At 39.8% G+C, this 23,275-nt stretch overlaps 2 protein-coding genes and 1 non-coding gene across 3 annotated transcripts in view; all 3 read left to right on the top strand.

Annotated features, from left to right (window-relative positions):
* Window positions 1–9,624, top strand: part of LOC132885071 (deoxynucleotidyltransferase terminal-interacting protein 1) — a 44,470-nt gene extending 34,846 nt beyond the window's left edge. Inside the window, exon 13 of the mRNA XM_060919348.1 lies at window positions 7,472–9,624. Within this exon, the coding sequence (XP_060775331.1) occupies window positions 7,472–7,580 (109 nt within the window). The 3' untranslated portion in view covers window positions 7,581–9,624. The remainder of the gene's footprint in view (window positions 1–7,471) is intronic.
* A 320-nt stretch (window positions 9,625–9,944) lies between these two features.
* Window positions 9,945–22,834, top strand: ube2c (ubiquitin-conjugating enzyme E2C). The gene is made up of 7 exons (XM_060918251.1): window positions 9,945–10,021; window positions 12,367–12,477; window positions 21,034–21,061; window positions 21,164–21,250; window positions 21,754–21,958; window positions 22,463–22,522; window positions 22,654–22,834. Exons 2-7 carry the CDS (start codon window positions 12,377–12,379, stop codon window positions 22,689–22,691), a joined length of 519 nt encoding a protein of 172 aa, XP_060774234.1. The 5' UTR covers window positions 9,945–10,021; window positions 12,367–12,376; the 3' UTR covers window positions 22,692–22,834.
* On the top strand, window positions 13,659–13,849 carry LOC132885561 (U2 spliceosomal RNA). The gene has a single exon (XR_009654610.1). It is a non-coding gene; the product is annotated as a U2 spliceosomal RNA (small nuclear RNA).
* Window positions 22,835–23,275: the final 441 nt, after the last annotated feature.

The following is a 23,275-nucleotide window of genomic DNA, read 5'->3' as shown; positions in this document are numbered from 1 at the left end:
ATACCGGGGTGAGGCGCGGTCCTACTGACCTGAGACTGTGCTTTTTCAAAGGGGGAGGCTGAGAGGGAGGTGCCTGTAACATTTGGCTTCGCTGTGAGCTCTGTTGGCCGAGTTAGTAATTTTTGAAGCCGTCTGGATCATATTAAATCTTAGGGCATTTGCTTTACAAAAATGTTTTCCACTTTGGTCAAATTCTATTGAGAATTCTTTTTTTTCTAACAAATGAATATCTGAAATATAAAATAGTGCGAATGAAAAAAGGCTTTGGACAAAATGTCCCAACTATTGGACGACACGGTCATTGGACGAAGTGTCCTGGTCTCGCTTGTACATCCATCCATCCATATAGATGATTACTAGTTCAACAATTTCTTGTCCACTTTTTGTCCTTACACTATATCCACAACAATCAGGTACGTATAATGTAGCACTCAAAACCCCTGTGTGTGTACAGGATTAGTTTCTCTGCGTGATGTTTGTAATAACTTGGAAAAAAAAATAATAAAAAACCTCTTGCACTTGAGTTGCAAATAAATTAACGTTGGATGAGTAAGACTATGTGCGTGTTATGGGGGTACCCCGCTAAATATACTCCGTCAATAAACTATACGGTTTTGAATGGTGATGTTGGTTTTAATTTGAAATAAAATGATGAAAGAAATAATACAGATAAAACTCAGTCTTTGATGTGAATACTCTTCAGAATTTGGCAAAAATTCTGCAAATTTATGGAAAAATGGCGGCTTGATCTGGGACATGATAAATGGTTGACTACATCACATTCCCTTAAAAAGGCTGTAGTCCACTGAAAAGTCTACAGTTATCACTAATTGTATTTTAAGTCATAACTTTATACACCTAAGGATTGGTGCGCTCACAGAATAATCATAACCGTAATAAAACATGATGCAAAATATTTGATCACCGTTGTAACTCCATTTTCCGCAGACCCAAAACCAATACGATCGTGTGTTTTGATCTAAACGGAAAGCCTCAGGGTCGAGGTCACTACCTCACCAAAAGTAGTAACTTAAAATCACTCCGCCATATAAATATTTAGTTATAAATCTGCGATTTTGTTTTTTAAAATGAAAGCTGAAAGTTAGGTATAGAATATGTTTCTTACAGAATATGTTACGATGGTAGCTGGTCTTGTATGAATTTCTGAGCTATAAAATGAGTTGTGGTCTATTTTTTACCGTAGCGTGTTATTTGTGTGCGGGGAAGGACACACATTAACAATTTGCATGTGTAGAATGGAATTTTCCACTCCAACAGTTAGAAGTTGATCGTGCTTCCATTTGCGGTCTTTCTGTTACGCGAGTGATCTGTTCGGATGTTATCACTGAAAAGGTGAGTTTTGACAGTTTTATTTTGTTTTAGTCTTGCAGTATAAGGCAATAGAATGTTTCTTTTTCATCTTACTTTCATATTTCGGAGTGTTTGCGTAGTTTTGGCCAATATTTTGCAACCATGGTCAATTTAGATCGAACTTTTGATAGAATCTACGGGCAGTCATTTTGCCCCGCCCCCGCTCCGTCTGGTGCGGTAGTGATGTCCCGTTGCTCGCGCGCCGCAGCAGAGACCCGCGCGACCTTCAGCCGGTACAGTCGCTGTTCTTTTACCACCGCCGTTATTCTCATCTTTCCGGTGTGTTCTTGATTTTTCCATTGTGTCCTATTTCGCCATATCACATACCCAAAATGTATCATATTATTCATATTTAAGTGAATAATCAATTCAGTCATCATAACTTGGCATTTTTAACCCAAGCAATCAAAAAGAGGAAATTTATCCAATATTTTCACTCCTCTGTGAAGGAGGGGCTTTAATTATTCATGATATAGTTATTTTATATGTAAATCAATTTTACAAAAGCATTTGAATTGTAATAAAAAAAAATTTCCACAGTGGAGGCCAGATAAAGCAAGATACTATCTTTATTCATATTAAACATGACAAAAGAAACATTGAGTGTTAGGTAAATGCAAAAAAAAAAAAAAAGTTAAATTTGAAAAAAAAAATTTTGACCATAATGTCCCAAATGAGAGACCAGTTTCTGAGACAGACATGTATAATAGTCAAGCCCGAAATTATTCATACCTCTGGCAAATTTTGACTTACTTTTATTCAACCAGCAAGTTTTTTTTCTTGATTGGAAATGACACCGGCATCTCCCAGAAGATAATAAGACGATGTACAAGAGGCATCATTGTGGGGGGGGAAAAAAAATTCTCAGCTTTTATTTACATTTGAACAAAAAGTGGCATGTCCAAAATTATTCATACCCTTCTCAATAATCAATAGAAAAGCCTTTATTGGTTATTACAGCAATCAAACGCTTCCTATAATTGCTGACCAGCTTTTTGCATGTCTCCACTGGTATTTTTGCCCATTCATCTTTAGCGATGAGCTCCAACTCTTTCAGGTTGGAGGGTCTCCTTGCCATCACCCTGATCTTTAGCCCCCTCCACAGATTCTCAATTGGATTTAAGTCAGGACTCTGGCTGGGCCACTGCAAAACGTTAACGTTTTTGTCCACTAACCATTTCTTCACCACTTTTGCTGTGTTTTGGGTCGTTGTTGTGCTGAAATGTCAACTGGTGCCCAAGGCCAAGTTTCTCTGCAGACCGCCTGATGTTGAGAATCCTGATGTACTGCTCTTTTTTTTCATGGTGCCGTTTACTGTGATTAGGTTCCCTGGTCCATTGGCTGAAAAACACCCCAAAGCATTAGGTTCCCACCACCATGTTTGACAGTGGGGATGGTGTTCTCAGGGTTGAAGGCTTCTCCTTTTTTTTTTTTTTTTTTTTTTTTTTTTTACACCAAATGAAGGACACATCATTGTGGCCAAACAATTCAATTTTTGTTTCATCTGACCATAAAACAGAAGACCAGAAGTCGTCGTCGTCTTTGTCCAGATGAGCATTTGCAAAGGCCAAGTGGGCTTTTGTGTGCCTTATCTGGAGAAGTGGCGTCCTCCTTGGTCTGCATCTGTGGAACCCAGCAATGTGCAGTGTCCACTGGACTGTCTGCCTTGAGATCTTGCCACCAGCAGAGCCCAGATTCACCAGGATGGCCTTGGTGGTGATCCTTGGATTCTTTTTCACCTCTCTCACCATCCTCCTGGCCAGCACAGGTGTCACTTTTGGCTTCCGACCACGTCCTCTGAGATTTTCCACAGTGCGGAACGTCTTGTATTTTTTAATAATACTAATTGGCACCACATGGAAGAGAAATAACACAAGACCTGAGAAAGAAAATTTATTTCTTTCCACCGCAAAGGTGAAGGCTACAAGAAGATCAGCAAAGCTTTACTTATCAGTCAGAATACTGTTGCAAAAATTTAAGAAAGATGGAACTGCAACCATCTCACAGAGACGTCCAGGTCGTCCACAGAAGGTAACACCTCGACAGGAGCGTCTTCTGATGAGAAGGGTTGAAGAAAATTGGCATGCAAGTTCACTGCAGTTATTCTAAAGAAGTAGAAAGCCAAACTGGGGTGACTATTTCCCGTGACACAATACGGCGTACACTGCAGAGGAATGGCATGCATGGATGCCGTCCACAAAAGAAGCCTCTCCTAAAGCCCAGGCACAAAAAAGCCCGCCTAGAGTTTGCCAGGGCCCATGCTGACAAAGATGAAGACTACTGGAACTCTATACTCTGGAGTGATGAGACCAAGATAAATGTTTTTGGAACCGATGGCTTCAAAACTGTATGGTGTCGCAAAGGTGAGGAATACAAAGAAAAATGCATGATGCCTACAGTGAAACATGGTGGTGGCAGTGTCCTTATGTGGGGCTGCATGAGTGCTGCTGGTGTCGGGGAGCTGCATTTCATTGATGGCATCATGAATTCACAGATGTATTGCTCTATACAAGTAGTCGTCGACTTGCAACCTATGCAACTTACGACCGATTGACTTTACGACCGTCTGGTTATGACTGGCAAGTGTTTCCTAGCTGAGCGTACGACAGTTTCCGCCCCAGCTCCCGGCAGCGCCTCTCGCCGCGTGCAACAGTTTCCGCCCCAGCTCCAGGCACATGCGCAGTCTCTCTCTCGTGCACTCCGTCATACAGTTTCCACCCCCAGCTCCTGGTTTATGAAACGAGCAAATGCTCCCGCCAGCCCGAGCGCTGCAACAGCTGATGCTGACGTAGACGACCCACAGCCAAGCACCAGTGATGCCAGCGGTCACTAAATTTTGTATTTTGCCATGTTTTACATTTGTATTTTGGTATGTTTCAAACTAAAATGTTTTCTATTTTTCACACCTGTATTTCGTATTTTTTGTTTTGCACATATTAAACGAATTGTACTGTACGCAGTGTAGTATGCAGTGTTTGATTTACAAATAATGAGCCAAGGTAATGAAATAAAATGTTGATAAAATAAGACTAAGATGATTACAATATCATTACACATCGCAATATACTTGCGTTCATTTAACATAGGCCGACTTACGACCAGATCGGTTTACGACCGGTCAGCCGTAACCAAACGCAGTCGTAAGTCGACGACTACCTGTACTGAAAGAGAAGATGCTACCATCACTCCGTGCCCTTGGTCGTCGTGCACTTTTCCAACATGACTAAACACACATCTAAGGCCACTGTTGAATTTCTGAAGAAGAACAGGGTGAAAGTGATTCAGCGGCCAAGTATGTCTCCTGATCTGAACCCAATTGTACACCTATGGGGAATTCTGAAGAGACAAGTTGAGCATCACTCTCCATCCAGCATCCAGTCACTAAAAGAGGTCATTGTTGAAGAATGGAAAAAGATTGATGTTGCAAAATGTCGCCAACTTGTTCATTCCATGCCTAGAAGACTTGGTGCTGTCATTAAAAATCATGGAGGCCATACAAAGTACTAGATGTGGTAGTTTTTGTTGTGGGGTGTACTCATTTTTGCACCACCCTAATTTGAGTAGAACTGAAAAATGTGTAATCTAAGTTATATTATTAACCTTACTTTCACGTTATAAGCTAAACAGATGTTATATTAAACTTTGCCTTGTCAACATTTTGGAAATTGTTTGTGTTCATTGAGATATTGTTTAAAATGTTACTTTTCAAAGGCAGAGATGCCAATCACTACGATTCTTGCGTAGTCACTACGTTTTTGACAGTAGCACTACGAGGCTACGACCGTTTATTCAGTTTATATGGGATTCATGCGATTTTAGCATGGATGTGGTTCGAAACGCGTGAATCTATAAGGGTTCACGATATTTTGCCGGTGTTTGGTACATTTGAGGGCGGCACGGTGGTGTAGTGGTTAGCGCTGTCGCCTCACAGCAAGAAGGTCCTGGGTTCGAGCCCCGTGGCCGGCGAGGGCCTTTCTGTGTGGAGTTTGCATGTTCTCCCCGTGTCCGTGTGGGTTTCCTCCGGGTGCTCCGGTTTCCCCCACAGTCCAAAGACATGCAGGTTAGGTTAACTGGTGACTCTAAATTGACCGTAGGTGTGAATGTGAGTGTGAATGGTTGTCTGTGTCTGTGTCAGCCCTGTGATGACCTGGCGACTTGTCCAGAGTGTACCCTGCCTTTCGCCCGTAGTCAGCTGGGATAGGCTCCAGCTTGCCTGCGACCCTGTAGAAGGATAAAGCGGCTAGAGATGATGAGATGGTACATTTGAGGCCAATTATCGCTTGATAATTCAATATTTTGACTGTATTTATGGTCAAAGTTTGCTTCGATGAGCGCCGCCATCTTTGTTGACAAGCGTTCTGCGCATGCGCAAATTAATTATCGATGCCGCGATGGAATGTCGAGCAGCCCATGTCACTAGGTATTGAGGGGCTGTCAGGGTGTTGTAACCTCACAAACATACTACTAAAGAAAAACTGTTGGAACTGAAACAGTCATCTTCTGAAGTAAATCAGTCAGAACTGAATAAGTAATCTGACTTGATATTGATGAAATTAAAAGTGAAAGGAAGTTGATAAATTAAAAGTAAAGTGACTTGACATTAATCATGGGAATAAAAAGGAGATAGACATGTTCCAGTACAACTATTTGAGTATTGCTAATTGAGTGTTCCAGCATATTCTCTATAAACATTGATGGCATGTAATCTGCATTTGTTTAGTAAACTATTTGAGTATTTGCTAATCGAGTGTTCCAGTATGCTATCTATAAATATTGATGGTATGTAATCTGCATTTGTGTAGTAAAGTTAAGAAAATAATATTCACTGTTTGAAAGTTGATTGTATACAAATTACCAGACAAGTCTTTACTTTGTGTGAATGTGGTGAGTTATGAGAAAATCATGAGTGATTGTGGTTTGGTTTTATTTTTCAGATAATTAAAAAAAAAAAAAAACAAATCAACAATTTTCTCCCCCCAAAACCAACAAGTCCCAGTTCATTTTAGTCACCTGTATTCACTCAGAATGGCACCAATTTCCAAAATTTTGCGAGCGCTCCGCTCATATGCATGTGTCACTACACATTGATTTCACAAAAGGTTGCCATCTCTGCAAAGGGGGTGTACTCATTTACGCTCAGCACTGTAGATACACCCATACCCCTTTGGGAGGGTTCCCTCAGGGAAATTAAAATTCCAGCAGCATCATTACAGGATCAACAGAGAATAGAAAATAAAGAAAACTTCTAGATAAATTAACATACTGTATACAAATATAAAATATGAAAAAAAAAAGTCCAGCAGGAGAGGTATTGCACATTGTCCAGTATTGCTTTTTGTCAGGCTAGGCTACTGCTCCTTCCCGTCCTCTGTCCTCCTGTTACCCCTCCAACCCCCCCCCCCCCCCCCCCCCCCCCCCCCCCCCAGCACTTTGAATATAATAGAACATGTGATCAGTTATTGATTTTGTTTATTTGACAGCGTCTAACCATCTATTTATCCTTTTGTTTCAAGGAATTTTGTATGATCTTGTGAAACGTCTTAATATGAAGTGACTTTATGCCTTATGTAGAAGTCGTCCTTGGAATAGCCCCTTTTAATTAGCTCCTAGGATAATGGTCTTGTGATTTTCTCAATTCAGAAACTTGGCAAAGGCAAGAAACAGCAAATTTGTCTGCAAAAAAAAAAAGCTGTCTGTCTGGACCTGACTAAAATTATCCAACCTATAAGAGTTGATCAAAAAAAAAAAAAAAAGAGTAGCTAATTTGGTCTTTTTTTTTTTCCCCCGGGAGGAGGAAAGAAAATCGCTGATGTAGTCTGTTTGGATGATGATGATGATAAACTCACAGAATAGCACCTGCAAATGATTGAATTATCCCAAGTGTGTAAATCTAATCTTGTTAAAATGGGGCTTCACACGTTTTCCTCTGTCTTGGTTTGGTTACAGGACAATTTAGCTCTTTGACCTTTGTTGCTTTGACGTAAAGGAAAATGCTGTTCACCAATTGTCATAACGATGACTGATATGAAACTAAACTTTTTTTTGTGCGCGCGTGCGTGAAGTTGTCTAATGAATATTTGTCCCTCTGTTAAATCCCTAGAGACTGTCCTGAATTGAGGATGGATGAACTGAAGCCCTTCATGGTGCCTGTTTGGATGGTAGAGAAGATGCAGAAGACAATGGAAGCTCAGAGATCTGAGAAGGATTAAAGAATTGGGAGATTGGCACCATAAACTAATTTAGGGTACAAATGCTGATCCAGGATCAACTCACTGTCTTGTATAGTGTAACTTAGTTTAAAGAATAATAAATCTGTTTCTTGATAAAGGGCTCGAAACTGATCCCAGACCCACAGTCTTACTCCGAGTTGTATAATTCTTCATGGTGTCGTTTTAAAATTCAACCTTTCAGAAGCAGACTAAAGGAACAGACCAAGAAGTTCCATTATTTTATTTCTGTGAATGTTTTTGTTTCTTATTACTCAATAGACCTTTAACCTTCCAATCAAGATTAGCAATTTTCTTTGTGTGCACTCACCTGCTGGAAAAGTGTCAACAGTTAGAGAACTCAGTATTATTAGAGATATGACGGAATCTATTTTTTCCACCTTAACAAGGAAAAAAGTAGCTTTAAATATCTAAAAATATTATATGGACACCAGTGTTTTACTGGGAAATACGCCACTCGTATTTTTTCATACGGACTACGTCTGGGACGTGGCGAGCCAAAACCGTGAGATATGGAGATTTGCCACTCGTGAGGAAATCGATGAATTGCTTTGATAAATTTGGGTACTTTTTGTTTGTCAATGTGTCTATATAATAAAAAAATCACGCATTGGCTTGAAGATATGAAGTGTATCTTGTATTGAAAAACTCGTATTTTTCATATGAAATGCATCACGGATCTGAGTGACATAAATAATATTGGCTGGCGTTGAGCGGTCTGTGAGATATATTCCATTCAGCTAGTATGATACTGAAGGAGTCAAAGACAAGTTCAGAATCATGATCGCTAAATGGAATATGTCCGATATACCACGAAAAACGTCTCTTACGGCATTTTCAATTCACTGTGACCGTTTGTTGCGGGTGCGCCGGCGAACAAATAAAACGGTTCCCCGCATGCGTGGCAGAAAACTTTTTTTTTTTTTTCTCGTTTAATGTTCGCATCATCTCCGACGTGTGACGTCATGTTGTCTTGACAACCATGCGATATCGTAAACCGTATTCAATGCTCATTCTCCATCGGGTGGAATGAAACCCGCTAGAAGGTTAAAAAGTGCATGTAGGATAAGCGATATGATCATATTGCATGCTTTCAAACCATTCGAATGAAACTTGCTAGAAGGTTAAAAAGTGCTGGAGAAAGTGTCCTGTGTGTATAATAATTCCTGATATTTCACTCCAGTGTCGTCACTCCCAGTGTTTTCCCGCTGACCTGGTACACGTTTGTCAAAATGGCAAACCGGTTCAGAATTAAAATTCTTTTGATTAACTTGTGTATTTTTTTATTTTTTTTGTGGATGTCCATATAATATAAAGAGCATTACACGGTGGTGTGAAGGTATGTTATCTTATCGTGTTGAAAAATAGTTCACTTTGCTCACTTGTGCTATAGGTGGTGTAGTGGTTAGCACGGTCGCGTCACAGCAAGAAGGTTCCGGGTTCGAACCCAGCGGCCAGCGAGGGCCTTTCTGTGTGGAGTTTGCATGTTCTCCCCGTGTCTGCGTGGGTTTCCCCCACAGACATGCAGTTAGGTTAACGTGGGGTGGCCTTGGGTTGAAGTGCCCTTGAGCAAAGTATCTAACCCCTGGGCGCTCTGGGTGTGTGTTCACTGCTTCAGATGGGTTAAATGTAGAGGATGAATTTCACTGTGCTTGAAGTGTGACAAATAAAAGGTTTCTTCTACATTCACCGCTTGAAGATCTTTGCGCCACCGTGTAATATTCTCTCTATGTGTATAGATATATTTTCTTACATGGGTCGTGTGTGAAATGTCTGCATATGTGTATCAGTGAGTACTTTTTCTTTCTTTACCTTTTGAGTTATCTGGAAATACTTCGTAAAAGGTTTTACAGAATACCAGAGAATATATGACTTTTTTTTTTTAATTTTGTATTTGTCATGTCACAGAAAAAGGGAATTTATTTTGCATTATGTTTTTGGTTTCATTAAAATCTTTAAAAGGCTGTGAAAACTTTTCTTTTGAAGATGTAGCTGTACAGAAATAAAGTGTCGCATTGTGGAGAAATGAGGATAGTATTGGATTTGACATGCTTTGTCTTAGTTATATGTATAAAATAAAAATTCAAAATTTAAAAAAAGGGAACAAATTTTGGAAAATAGGCGCGAAATGAAGGTCGTTTTCCTTCTCAAGGGAGCCATTTGATCAAACTCGATTCTGCTGCATGGTCGTCAACGGTTATGGACACACCCATGAGAACGGCTCGTCCAATCAGTTTGTAGGATCCCTGAAATGCGTCATCAAGCCCGTCCGGTTTGGTTTTGTAGGCTTGGCTGTGATTGGTCGGCGCAGTGGTTGAGGGCGGGGAAACGGGTTTGAGAGAGGAAGTTTAAACTGGGGGGGCGGGATCAGATTTTTAAAATCTGACTGAGCGCTGCTGTTAGTGAGGGACCGCGCAGAGCCGGTAATGTCCGCTTTTAATCAGCTGCACTGCTAATTAATTTACACAGCGGCAAAATAAACAATACAGGTTGAATTAGAATTGTTTGGTTTTAGCCTTGTAGCCAAATTGCTAGCCGTAAACAGAGCGGCTGTATCATTAGCCTCGTGTGTAATGGAGATGCTGGTGTATTTTTACAACTGGTATTAAATATTAGTCGTTTATTTTAATAATTGTTTGTATTTAGAGGGAACTCTTAGATATTATAGCGGTGTTGTTGCTGCTTAGCTGCATGCTAGCTAACAACGGCAGGGGCTAAAATGACGCTGTTAGCTGCAACCTGGTGTTAATCTCTCTCAGATATGGAAGTAAATCAGCAAAGCAGACAACTCACTAATATATCGTTAAGAGAAAATATCTTTAAAATGAGTGAATTTATCTCGCACTTGTTATTAGATTATCTGGACTCAAATATAAGCTTGTGTAGCTGATGCTTTTCTTCATTTCCAGCTTGAAATTGTCCTGGTGGCAGGTAATTTAAGTGCTTAATTCTAGAAAGAAGCAAAATTATTTGCCAACAGAATAAGACAAAGCTTGAAATGAGCCAAAGTAAGCTACATAAACTTGTATCAGAAATATTGGATAAATTAGTCTATAGTAAAGAGATTTCTCTTAACAGTATATCACTTTTTGCAGTGTAGTGAGCCAAGCTAGGCCTTTTTTAGTATTAAATGAATGAATAAAAGAGGAGGTAAGGTTTAAAAACAAAACAAAACAGGGTTTGTTGTAGAGAATATATGATTTTTTTTTTTTTTTTTTTTGTATTTGTCATGTCACAGAAAAAGGGAATTTATTTTGCATTATGTTTTTGGTTACATTAAAATCTTTAAAAGGCTGTGAAAACTTTTCTTGTGAAGATGTAGCTGTACAGAAGTAAAGTGTCGCAGTGTGGAGAAATGAGAATAGTGTTTGACATGCGTAGTCTTAGTTATATGTATAAATATAATAAAATATAAAATAATAAGTAAGCTACATAAACTTGTATTTGTGTTCTAATCAGAAATATTGGATAAATTAGTCTATAGTAAAGAGATTTCTCTTAACAGTATATCACTTTTTGCAGTGTAGTGAGCCAAACTAGGCCTTTTTTAATATTAAATGAACGAATAAAAGAGGAGGTAAGGTTTAAAAAAAAAAAAAACCAGGGTTTGTTGTAGAGAATATATGGGGGTTTTTTGTATTTGTCATGTCACAGAAAAAGGGAATTTATTTTGCGTTGTTTTTGGTTACATTAAAATCTTTAAAAGGCTGTGAAAACTTTTCTTTTGAAGATGTAGCTGTACAGAAATAAAGTGTCGCAGTGTGGAGAAATGATAATATTTGACATGCTTAGTCTTAGTTATATGTATAAATATAATAAAAGTAAGCTACCTAAACTTGTATTTGCGTTCTAATCAGAAATATTGGATAAATTCGTCTATAGTAAAGAGATTTCTCTTAAAGTGCCATTCCACCATTGGATGTATTCTTTGGCATAAAATACAATATATTTTATGACAACATGACTAGACAGAGGAATCTTTTAGCTTCAAAATGATATATCAAACATCATTTTTTGACAGCGACAAGTATATTAATTTTGCGACCAAAGTCACCTACCCTTTTAATTTCCGTGCGGTAGTGAAACGTGATGTCATCGGCAGGTTCCCCTTCTTGTGTACCACGTCACGTGTGACGTGGCACAGATTATCAGCAATGGCGGATAGAACGCGATTTCCACTTGTCAATTGCTGTGCCGATATTCACCATCGACCGTCTCCTTTGGGCATCACTTGCTATTTTCCTTCGCTTCTTTTCCGAAGCTGACAATCGCGTTCTATCCGCCATTGCTGATAATCTGTGCCACGTCACACGTGACGTGGTACACAAGAAGGGGAACCTGCCGATGACATCACGTTTCACTACCACGCGGAAATTAAAAGGGTAGGTGACTTTGGTCGCAAAATTAATATACTTGTCGTTGTCAAAAAATTGTTTGATATATCATTTTGAAGCTAAAAGATTTCTCTGTCTAGTCATGTTGTCATAAAATATATTGTATTTTATGCCAAAAAAATACATCCAATGGTGGAATGGCACTTTAACAGTATATCACTTTGCAGTGTAGCGAGCCAAGCTAGGCCTTTTTTAATGCTAAATGAATGAATAAAAGAAGAGGTAAGGTTTAAAAACAAAAAAAAAAACAGGGTTTGTTGTAGGGAGACATTTTTGTGCATCTGCAAAAATTGGTTCCTGAGTTTTCCTGTTTATTGAACACTTGTTGAGGTTGACTGGAGTGGAAGTGAAGTGTGTCCCTGTGTTGTGTTTAGGCTGGAAGAGATGGCCTCTCAGAACCTGGATCCTGCTGCAGCTGCTTCTACAGCCGCGTTAAAAGGAAACGAAATGGCCGGAAGTGTGTCCAAGGGCTCTGTGACTAAAAGGTGTGTTACATGTAATGCATCCAAAACTGGGATTGAACACGACCCAGTGCTCAATTTTTACTTCCATACATGCGCTCGAACATTCATCATCACCACCACTACCCCCAGGACGCTCCGCTGCTCACAGCTCCAGGGTTCAGTCTGTCTGTTTCTCCTCTGTGTTGCCAGATACTGCTGGCGTTTTCCAGCCCAAAATATGTTCAAAACCCACCAAAATGTACTTGATGCCTATTTTGTAAAGTACAAATATGCAGCTAAAGACCAGTATACTATTTGTAAATCGAACAATAATGCAAACAACTTCTAAATGGCAACATGAGCCCGTCAGATCTGCTGTCTGGTACTCGGCTCCGTATGGCTGAATCAGATTATAACTCCGCAATCATCTGCTGTGTTCTGAATCCTACATGCACCAGTAGGTGACGCGCACACAGAATATTTTGTAGGCTATGTTAGGCTACAATGCATATCTAACATCTGCATTGCTGAGGTTTATTTATTTATCTTTTTATTTATCCTGTTTTATTAACTTCATAGGCTGAGTTATTCTGCTTAATTTATTTGTCTACATCCATGTATTCATCTGTTATCCTGATTTTTGTGGATTTGTTAGATTGTACCTGTTTTATATACTTCAGTTAAAAAAAAAAGTTAGGTTAGGCTACGATGCATGGCTGAATGTAACATGAGAAGAGAAAATGGAGAATGGATTGCATCATTCTTGGTGCATTCCCACTCCTGTCTGTACTTTTTTTTTTTTTTTTTTTTGTATTTTGCTCACTTTGGTGTCTTGACTAGCCGTCATTCACTAACTGCACTCTGTGTCATGTGATGCCCGCGATCTCTGATTGCCTCACAGAAGTGTTTAATTTGGATTGGATGTAGACTAGTGGACATAGTACATAGAATGCGCTGCATCAAAGTCCTTCTAAGGCTATAGAAGCGTCTCTGGCTGCATCCTCACACAGAACGTTGGTGCGAAATATTTATAAACATCTAATAACCCGCCGAACTAACATCAAACCCGCCCAATTTTTGTCAACCAGCCCAAGCCATTTTTTTCCCGCAAAGTAGAATTCAAAACCACCCAATCTGGCAACACTGTTTCCTCTGACTTTCCATCAGAGGTAGACAAAGTTCAGATCCCACTTGTCAAATGTTACTCCGATACAAGTGAAAGTATCGCTTCGTGGCCTTTTGGCTAAGATCAAGTGTGGTATCTGTTCTTATCAATTTAATATCTGATATGTTCTCTAAATGAGGATGTTATATTAAACAGATTTTTAGAACGGGGAGCTGGAATAAGGACTTGCTCTTTCTGCTCCATGCATCAACCTGGTATTGCAGTACTTCCAGGAATGGTGCCTTTGTTTGTGGCGCAATGGTGTAAGTGGTTAGCACTGTCGCCTCACAGTAAGAAGGTTCTCCCCGTGTCTGCGTGGGTTTCCTCCGGGTGCTCCGGTTTCCCCCCACAGTCCAAAGACATGCAGTTAGGTTAACGTGGGGTGGCCTTGGGCTGAGGTGCCCTTGAGCAAGGTATCTGACCCCTGACTGCTCCCTGGGCGCTCTGGTGTGGCTGCTCACTGCTCTGGGTGTGTGTTCACTGCTCCAGATGGATTAAATGCAGAGGATGAATTTCACTGTGCTTGAAGTGTGCATGTGACAAAGGTTTCTTCTTCTAAGTTGTCCAGTCAAAGTACTGAAGTACTTGCTTTTAAAAGTACATTTTCTCTCAACGCATCGTTGTATTATTGCCACAACGCTTACAAAACCTAACACCAAAGACAGAAATGCGAATTCACGAAATGAATGCATGCTGGGCATCATGGAGGTTTAATGTTAAAGTGCATATTCTGGACCAATTTCATTTTTTTTTTTTTTTTTTTATGAAAGTATGTCCCTTTACACACTCATCCAGAAGGGTAATTTTGCACAAAGCCATCTGTCTACAGCAGAAAAAAATAAAATAAAACGTGTCTGGAAAAATCCCAAAGGAGTCTGGAGCCAGATTCGTGACGTTACCTGCGGAAGCGCCAGCAGGCTGCGTGAGCTTTGCACGGTTTCAGTGCACAGCCTGTGTAGACCAAGCGCTCCCATTTCTCTCTCATTGTCCGGTCTTTAGGAAAACGATGAGTACTAATCCCATCAAGATTGGTGTTGCTACACCCTCCTATGATGCATCTGTTAACCATTTTAATAATTACGCGATAACGTTGAAGAAATTTGACGAAAACCACCAGGTCGTTTTCTCATAAACAAACCAGCGCTGACGTAGGATTCCGAAGAAGGCGTCCCGCACGCGACATGACGAAAATCAATGTTTGCCGGGAAATCCAAACGGCAAGTTTTTTCAGAGGCGGACCAATTCGCCTCAAATGGCTTGATTTCAACTGAATTTTTCTGGTATTGCGCAAGGTAAAAAAAAAATTGCGCAAAATGTGACCGATATTTGACAAGTTTAATATAAAATAGAATGCCATTGATCTTGCTCCTGAATTTACCCGTGATGTGCACTTTAAGTTAGCTGGTCAGTGAAGCTCCACCTGACACGCTAGCAAACTAACACTACTAGAAAAGAGAGATTTCTACATTCTGTTTATTTGGCAAGATTATGCTGAAACATATTTCCTAAAGGACTTCAGATAAGTTAACGTTATTCATGTTAGCGTAACTCTGTTTTTACATGCTAACTAACAGCTTCCAAGTTAACTAGCTATGTGTAAACGTTAGCCGTGGACAAGACTGCGGCAACTTGGTGGGCAAATCCATAGAAAGTCATTTGACTAACCAGACCGCATAGCTGTCGCAACGTTATCACTAGCTCTAAAAGCACAGACCACTTCATTACAAGCTTTCTCTTGGAATAAAACGTTTACATCCCTCAATACGCTTCCGTAGGTTAGATGGTGAGTTTTTGTAGGCCGTGATGTGGTTCATTTTTGACAAACAAAGAAAACACAAACAAAACGAATCTTTAATCTTTTCAGAAAACTGAAACATGGGTTCTTGGGCCATGAGTGCGTGCGTTCTCCAGAAGAACCACCTCCTTCCATTCTGCCATCAACTGATCATGTTCAAATAATGCTGTTGAGAAATTGATCCATAGTTTTATCCAGTCTATGGACATAACGTGACTCGTGATTACTGATGGGCTGTCTCGAAAAACCCATCACGTTTTAGAAAAGAAGAAAAAACATCCACTTTCAAAACTGCTTCATAGTAAGTCAAAGTCATAAGTTTCCAAAAAAAATTACTCAAGTAAGGCCACCCATTTTTTATCTTTAGGTTCACGGATTTTTTTCAACATTTTTGATGTCGGTCGAAATAAAAATGTGTCCTTGGCCAATTTTTTTTTTTTTTTTTGCATGGCAAAATTTCAATATCGGATTAAGATATATAATATAATGCGTGTGTGTGTGATGTGTACAAGTTTATAACATGGACTAACATTCCAGTACTTACTTCTCTGAAGGTATGTGGTCTCATGAGCACATCGAAGGCTGATACGTTCGTGCTACTTGATTCGATAGGACTCTCTGCAGCACCATCCTCTTCTAATTCCACAGTCAGGTACTTGCAGCCAAAATTGCAAACTAAAGTTATGGCAGGCATATTCGGCATCGCACTCGTTACATCACCACCTTGCTGATCTTTTCATTGTTTATTTTCAACGCTTGAGAGACGAAATCGCCCACGTTTTGGTTAGTGAGACGGTGAAAAGACTTTTCTTTGCCACACTTTATGCTTGCGTACAGTTGAGGCGATAGCTCGGAATCCATGCTGTCAGCGTCAGCCATGGTCAGCACGAGGTTGACACTGTCGTAAAGCGGTCGTAAATACCATAAAAACATTCAAGTGAATACTCAATGTCGTAAATGGTTTCGTTTTCGGACTCTGCTGAAGTGGATATATACAACACACACTGTCGTTTGTATTTGCGATTCTAATACTTTTTACTTAAAGAAATATGACCAAGTACCAGGGATACAATGCTGTTACAAGAAAAATGTTTTTTTTTTTTTTTTTTTTTTTTAACATCTTGTATGTTTCGGCGGTAAAAATAAGCACAGGCTTTTTTTTTTTTCTAGCGGTAGTATTTAACCGCCATCGGCGGATCCATGATCCAAAAAATCTAAAATGAGTCGCCTAAAGTACAGATACTCGGTGTACTTAAGTACAGCACTCAGGTAAATGTTACTGTCCACCTCTGCATTTCCAAAACATCTCAGAAAACGAATTGATCATTCCAAAGACTTTTAAAAAAAAAAAAAAATGGACAGTGTGGCATCATGTCATATCGTTCTATAGAAATGAAGCCAAAATTCCTCAAATTTGGAGTCGGGTACGTGTACTCATTCTGGTAGGGCGGCCCTCCAGCCCTGTTCTCCCAGTATCAAGATCCAGTGCGTCGCCAAGGCTGTCGATCACAAGTGTATCTGTGCCTTCTGACAATATCAAAGGAGAACCAAAGGCAGATTTTTAATCCCCCCCCCCCCCCCCCCCCCCCCCCAAAAAAAAAAAAAAAATCAGAATTCTATTTCTCATTTTATTAAATATCGGAATGCATTTTTGATAGCTTTTTTGTCACTGCTATAGCAAGTTATGAGTGTTTGAAATATGCTCTGTAATATCAGTCCATATGTCAAAGAAACGGCTGTAAATGAGATTTGTTGAGACCTGTACGAGACTTTGTAGGATTGAAGAAAACGGACAACGGAAATCAAAGTGGCCAACATCTGCCAGCGTTCCCTGTGTCCGAGATCACTCACTCACTAATTACTAGATAGAGGACTATATAGTGAGTTCGTTGGTAAAATGGGGGGGGAAACCCCACTTTCGGACACTAGTCCGTCGCGCCGGTATTGACGTCATTACTGTCGCACAATTAAACGTGCCGGATCAGTTGGCTGGTGGGTTTTCAAAATAATAAACACATACGTGTATTTTTGTGATGAATCCTTATTATACTGAGCGCATTTCCCACATTAATCACTACAAAGTACCTGCGTCTTTCAGTTCTTTTAAATCAAGGCTGAATACTTTCTTCTTTGCTGCTGCCTTTTATGAAATCAAATTTAAGACTTTTAATTTGCTTTTCAGTGCGACCGCAATGCATGATGGGATATATTGCTTTGGTTAGTGACCATCATTGTACACTGCTTTTCGTGATGCACTGTAGGATACTTTGAGTACACTATAGGGTGTAAATAATCCTCGCTAAAGTTTCGGACAGCGCTACAAAATGGCGAAGCAACTATACAGTGCCTGATATAGTGAGTAGGGAGCGATTTTGGACATGGGGTAGTCAAAAGATGCCCGCGCCTTCTTTCGAATGCTGATGTCATGCCGGAAGTTGTTTGTGTTGATAGCAATCAGGAAAGTTTGGAAAAAAAAGAAAAGTAGGCAGTAATCGTCATTTAAACTTGTTTTTGTGCAATATTTTGTCTGGAAAGCAGTTTTCAAAATGGCGGCGCTGACACTTCATGTTGTGAAGTCTCGCACAAGTCTCGTGAAGATTGCGCGGATAAGCTACCCCTGCCATGGACCAAACGAACTAAATTCAACATGGCTAAAAATCGATTAGGCCGAGAAGTAGAATATTAATTGCAGTTAGTTGCCAATACGAGTCACGATGTAAGGTTACTAAAACCGAAAACGCAATTGAATAACACGTAAATTAAGAAATAAAGCAAGTTTAAAAATGACAGTTCTCCTTTAAAGACTTTTTTTTAATTTTCAGAAGGTTAATACATTTAGCTTATTCTAATCTCACACTTTGAGTACAATCCTGATTCCAAAAAAGTTGGGACAAAGTACAAATTGTAAATAAAAACGGAATGCAATGATGTGGAAGTTTCAAAATTCCATATTTAATTCAGAATAGAACATAGATTACATATCAAATGTTTAAACTGAGAAAATGTATCATTTAAAGAGAAAAATTAGGTGATTTTAAATTTCATAACACATCTCAAAGTTGGGACAAGGCCATGTTTACCACTGTGAGACATCCCCTTTTCTCTTTACAACAGTCTGTAAACGTCTGGGGACTGAGGAGACAAGTTGCTCAAGTTTAGGGATAGGAATGTTAACCCATTCTTGTCTAATGTAGGATTCTAGTTGCTCAACTGTCTTGGGTCTTTTTTTGTCATATCTTCTGTTTTATGATGCGCCAAATGTTTTCTATGGGTGAAAGATCTGGACTGCAGGCTGGCCAGTTCAGTACCTGGACCCTTCTTCTACGCAGCCATGATGCTGTAATTGATGCAGTATGTGGTTTGGCATTGTCATGTTGGAAAATGCAAGGTCTTCCCTGAAAGAGACGACGTCTGAATGGGAGCATATGTTGCTCTAGAACCTGGATATACCTTTCAGCATTGATGGTGTCTTTCCAGATGTGTAAGCTGCCCATGCCACACGCACTAATGCAACCCCATACCATCAGAGATGCAGGCTTCTGAACTGAGCGCTGATGATAACTTGGGTCGTCCTTCTCCTCTTTAGTCCGAATGACACTGCGTCCCTGATTTCCATAAGGAACTTCAAATTTTGATTCGTCTGACCACAGAACAGTTTTCCACTTTGCCACAGTCCATTTTAAATGAGCCTTGGCCCAGAGAAGACGTCTGCACTTCTGGATCACGTTTAGATACGGCTTTTTCTTTGAACTATAGAGTTTTAGCTGGCAACGGCGGATGGCACAATGAATTGTGTTCATTGTGTTCAAAAAAATCCATCAGACATCACGGTTAACAAGTCTGGTTAACTAAAGTTTAGCCTCAAGAAGCCTTTGAATGAGTGAGTCAATGAACAACATGTCAAGAACATAACCCAGGCCTACAACAGTTTCTTTAGTATTCAGAACAAGAACATTCATTTGGTATATAACCGTTCGTTTTCATTTTGGAATCCAGGCGACTTTAACTTAAACAGAGTGATAACAGAAAAATATCTTGCTTCTCAGAAATAAATCTCAAAATGTTAGGCTGTGTGAAACATTTCATCCTTTCACACATGTAATGTCCCAAACGGCAGTGGCACACAGCTTTGCGCATTCAGTTTGACAGCCATGGGTCAACTTACAAGGGCACTTTCCTACTTTTCTGGAAAGCGAAGTCATTAATTAAATCATTGAACTCAAGCTGGCATAGTGTGTGAAGACATGGACAGTGATCATATTGACAATGACGGGTGATTTATGTGACGGGACAAGGTGGGCTTCCTTACGGGTGGCGAAATGCATCAAAAATGTTATCAATATGATCAAAACTTCTGAAAATATCGTTTCATATTTTCCGATCTCGCTACCTCCGAGGCCCCCTAGTGGCCGAGGCCCTGGGCAGCTGCCCATGAAGCCCATTAGGATAACGCGTCCTTGGCTGAGTGGCAATGAGATGGCAGACAGTGCTGCCGAAAGAACCTTGAGTGAAGTTACTGAATGTCAAATCCCTGCTTCAGATATTAAACCTTTTATTGTGTTCTTATATCTCTGATAAATGGCAATCTGAATGGGATGAATGTCTTGATGACAAATTGACATGTCACACTGTTAAGAAGAGACTAATATTTTCTTTCATCTAGACATGATCAAGTAGTCTATACTAGATGTACAATTGGACATTCTAGACTCGGACACTTTTTTTTTTTTTTTGTTGACTGGAGGTGAACTTCCACTGTCATTTTTGCAACAGGCCTTTATCAATTAAGCACATTTTATCATGTTCTGTCCTGAGAATTAAAAGGCAGCAGTTTTATAAAGAAGATAATGCTGTCAACCTCTTTTCTAAGGTCCCACCTTTAAAAGTTTTAAACTTTCTAACTTGTATTGATGTGTGTGTGTGTGTAAAAAAAAAAAAAAACCCTTAAATTATTTTTGTTTTTAAAAAAGAAATTGTGTAGTATTTATTTTTACGGGTGGCACGGTGGTGTAGTGGTTAGCACTGTCGCCTCACAGCAAGAAGGTCCTGGGTTCGAGCCCCGGGGCCGGCGAGGGCCTTTCTGTGTAGAGTTTGCATGTTCTCCCCGTGTCTGCGTGGGTTTCCTCCGGGTGCTCCGGTTTCCCCCACAGTCCAAAGACATGCAGGTTAGGTTAACTGGTGACTCTAAATTGACCGTAGGTGTGAGTGTGAATGGTTGTCTGTGTGTCAGCCCTGTGATGACCTGGCGACTTGTCCAGGGTGTACCCCGCCTTTCGCCCGTAGTCAGCTGGGATAGGCTCCAGCTTGCCTGCGACCCTGTAGAACAGGATAAAGCGGCTAGAGATAATGAGATGAGAGGTTTATTTTTACCTGCTTTGGCCATAAAATGGCCACAGACGCTAAAATGGCAATAAATCAATCAATCTATGGCCAAGTCAGAACCTCCTGGCAGAGGCAGCCTGGTTTTGGAGTGCAGTATCCTGGTCCTTGGCAGAAGCCATGATTCTTCATCTCGGCAACAAGGATAGTGCATGCTTTAAGTATTAAGAGAGTGTAAACCCCTTGTTTTGAAGAGGGTTAATTTTAGTCTTGGTACTGAATATGTGCAAATTCCTGAATGCTGTTTTTTGCCTTCCAGGCTTCAGCAAGAGCTGATGACGCTCATGGTGAGTCCTCAAAACCCCCCTGTTTTACTCTTCACACTTTATTCAGTATCCACTCTAATTAACGAGTAATTTATTTGCCTTGAAATGTTCGATGTATTGCAGGTGTCAGGAGACAAGGGAATTTCGGCGTTCCCCGAGTCGGACAATCTCTTCAAATGGATTGGCACAATAGATGGTGCTCAGGGAACGGTAAGTTTTACTCTTGAGGTTTGCCACAATAAATACATAAATAGCAAAAGTGGCAGAAGAAGAATACAGGGCAAAGCCCCAATTAACATTCAACCCCTTAACAAAATACAAGACATTTATAAAACACATTTAAATGATTAAAAACAAGAAAAACAATAAATATAAAAAATAATCAATTGATTAAGTAACAAAAATATCCAAGTTAAATAAATATAGGTCATGGTGCCTGGTATGAGTACAATCTTGAATTATAATGGCTACGAAGTAGTTTTTTGAACTCAGGAACTGACGTAGACTGCTTTATATAACTAGGGAGACTGTTCCATAATTTTTTTTTTTTTTTCTCTCAACTTTACTGCGTTTGTTTGAGCTATGTAACAGAACCATTCTGAAGCCGCGTGTAGAAAAAGTAAATACGTGTTGGTTAAATGCAGTTTTGCTTACAGACTTTTTTTTTTTTTTTCCCCCCCACACACCATAATGTTGTTGTTTTTCCTGTGAAGGTGTACGACGGTTTGAGGTATAAGCTGTCATTGGAGTTTCCTAGCGGATACCCATACAACGCTCCTCGCGTTAAATTCATCACTCCTTGCTTTCATCCAAATGTCGACGAGAACGGGTTTATTTGCTTAGACATTCTGAAAGAGAAATGGTCTGCTCTGTATGACGTTCGATCCATTCTGCTGTCCATTCAGAGTTTACTTGGAGGTAATGTTTCTACAACTTCAGCACTCCAAATGTGTACGATGATAAAGCTACTCCACGAAATCGAGTCGTCTGTGAGCTGATAGCCATCGAGTCGGCTCTAAGCCATGTACGACTAGATTGAGCGGAATAACTGTTTTATTCTATCCACGTTCACTGGATTTTGAGAAACAGAGCATTTTTACTTGAGAAATGACGGAGCAGTTTGTGAAAAATGCTATAATGGTAATTCTTGAAAAATAAAGTGCGTTCTTGCTGTCAAATACTTGTATTCTTTTTTTGGGGGGGGTTGTTTAGTAGATTTTATTTCCTCCTTGGCTGGTTCAGCAACACGCTCCGCCATTTTGTTTTTCTCGACTCACATATGAGCTGATAGCCTTGTAGTAGAGTAGCCGATCAGAGCGTGCGATTGCTCATATCCAGTGAACGTGGCTTGAATAATAATTTTAGTAGTATATCTGATGACTCATTGTCTGCTCCTTTCCCCTCCCTTCCTTTTTATTAAAGAACCCAACAATGATAGCCCTATGAACTCTGCAGCTGCAGAATTATGGGATAACCAAGAAGGTAAGCATTTATAATGTGCAGGCCAAACCGTTTTAGCCTTTCAGTGCAGTGAACTAGTCTTCAATTTGTATGCATCTGTTATTTCATAAGTTGCAAGTCAGTATTTTTCTGTGTTTTTCTTTTTTTTGCAGCCTTCAAAGCCCATTTGCACGCAACCTACAAAAATTGACTGGCAAATTTGGGCATGACTGCCTCTCCTCTTTTATCTCACTGTGTGACCTCATTTCTTTTCGTCCATGCCTAATGTAAATTTAAACGCCGAGTCTGTTTCTGTACAATATTTGTATGTTGAATAAACCTGTCTCAATAAAATGCCGTTCGGTAGTCGGGCTTTTATTTTTTCACTTAATTCCAATAAAGCCATGTGTATATATCAGTGTTAAGACCTTTTTAATAATCCCATTAGTCTAAAGCAGTAGTTTTCAAAATGGAAGCATGGCTAGGAGAATGTGATAATCACAATGCCTCATGAAACCTCAGATTCAGCAAACACTCTTAACTTCAGGTAACTGTGTAAATGATTGTGTAAACTTAATGAATTCCCCTTGTGTGTAATTCAGCATGTGTTTTTATGAGAACTGTAAATTCTCCAAAATGCCCCAATAATACCATACAAGGCAAACATTCTGCCCCATATGTCAGGGAGTGTTCGTTCATTCATGAAGATGGCATCAAAGAATAACATGAGCTTTTTGTGAGTTCGGAGATTTAAGTTCTGCTTCCGGTGATCACGTTAACATTAGTGCATAATTC

Source organism: Neoarius graeffei, chromosome 4, assembly GCF_027579695.1.
Source record: "Neoarius graeffei isolate fNeoGra1 chromosome 4, fNeoGra1.pri, whole genome shotgun sequence".
In the NCBI taxonomy this organism is placed as follows: Eukaryota; Metazoa; Chordata; class Actinopteri; order Siluriformes; family Ariidae; genus Neoarius; species Neoarius graeffei.
Note: the sequence above shows the minus strand (reverse complement) of the source record. Positions and strands in the feature narration are given on the sequence as shown.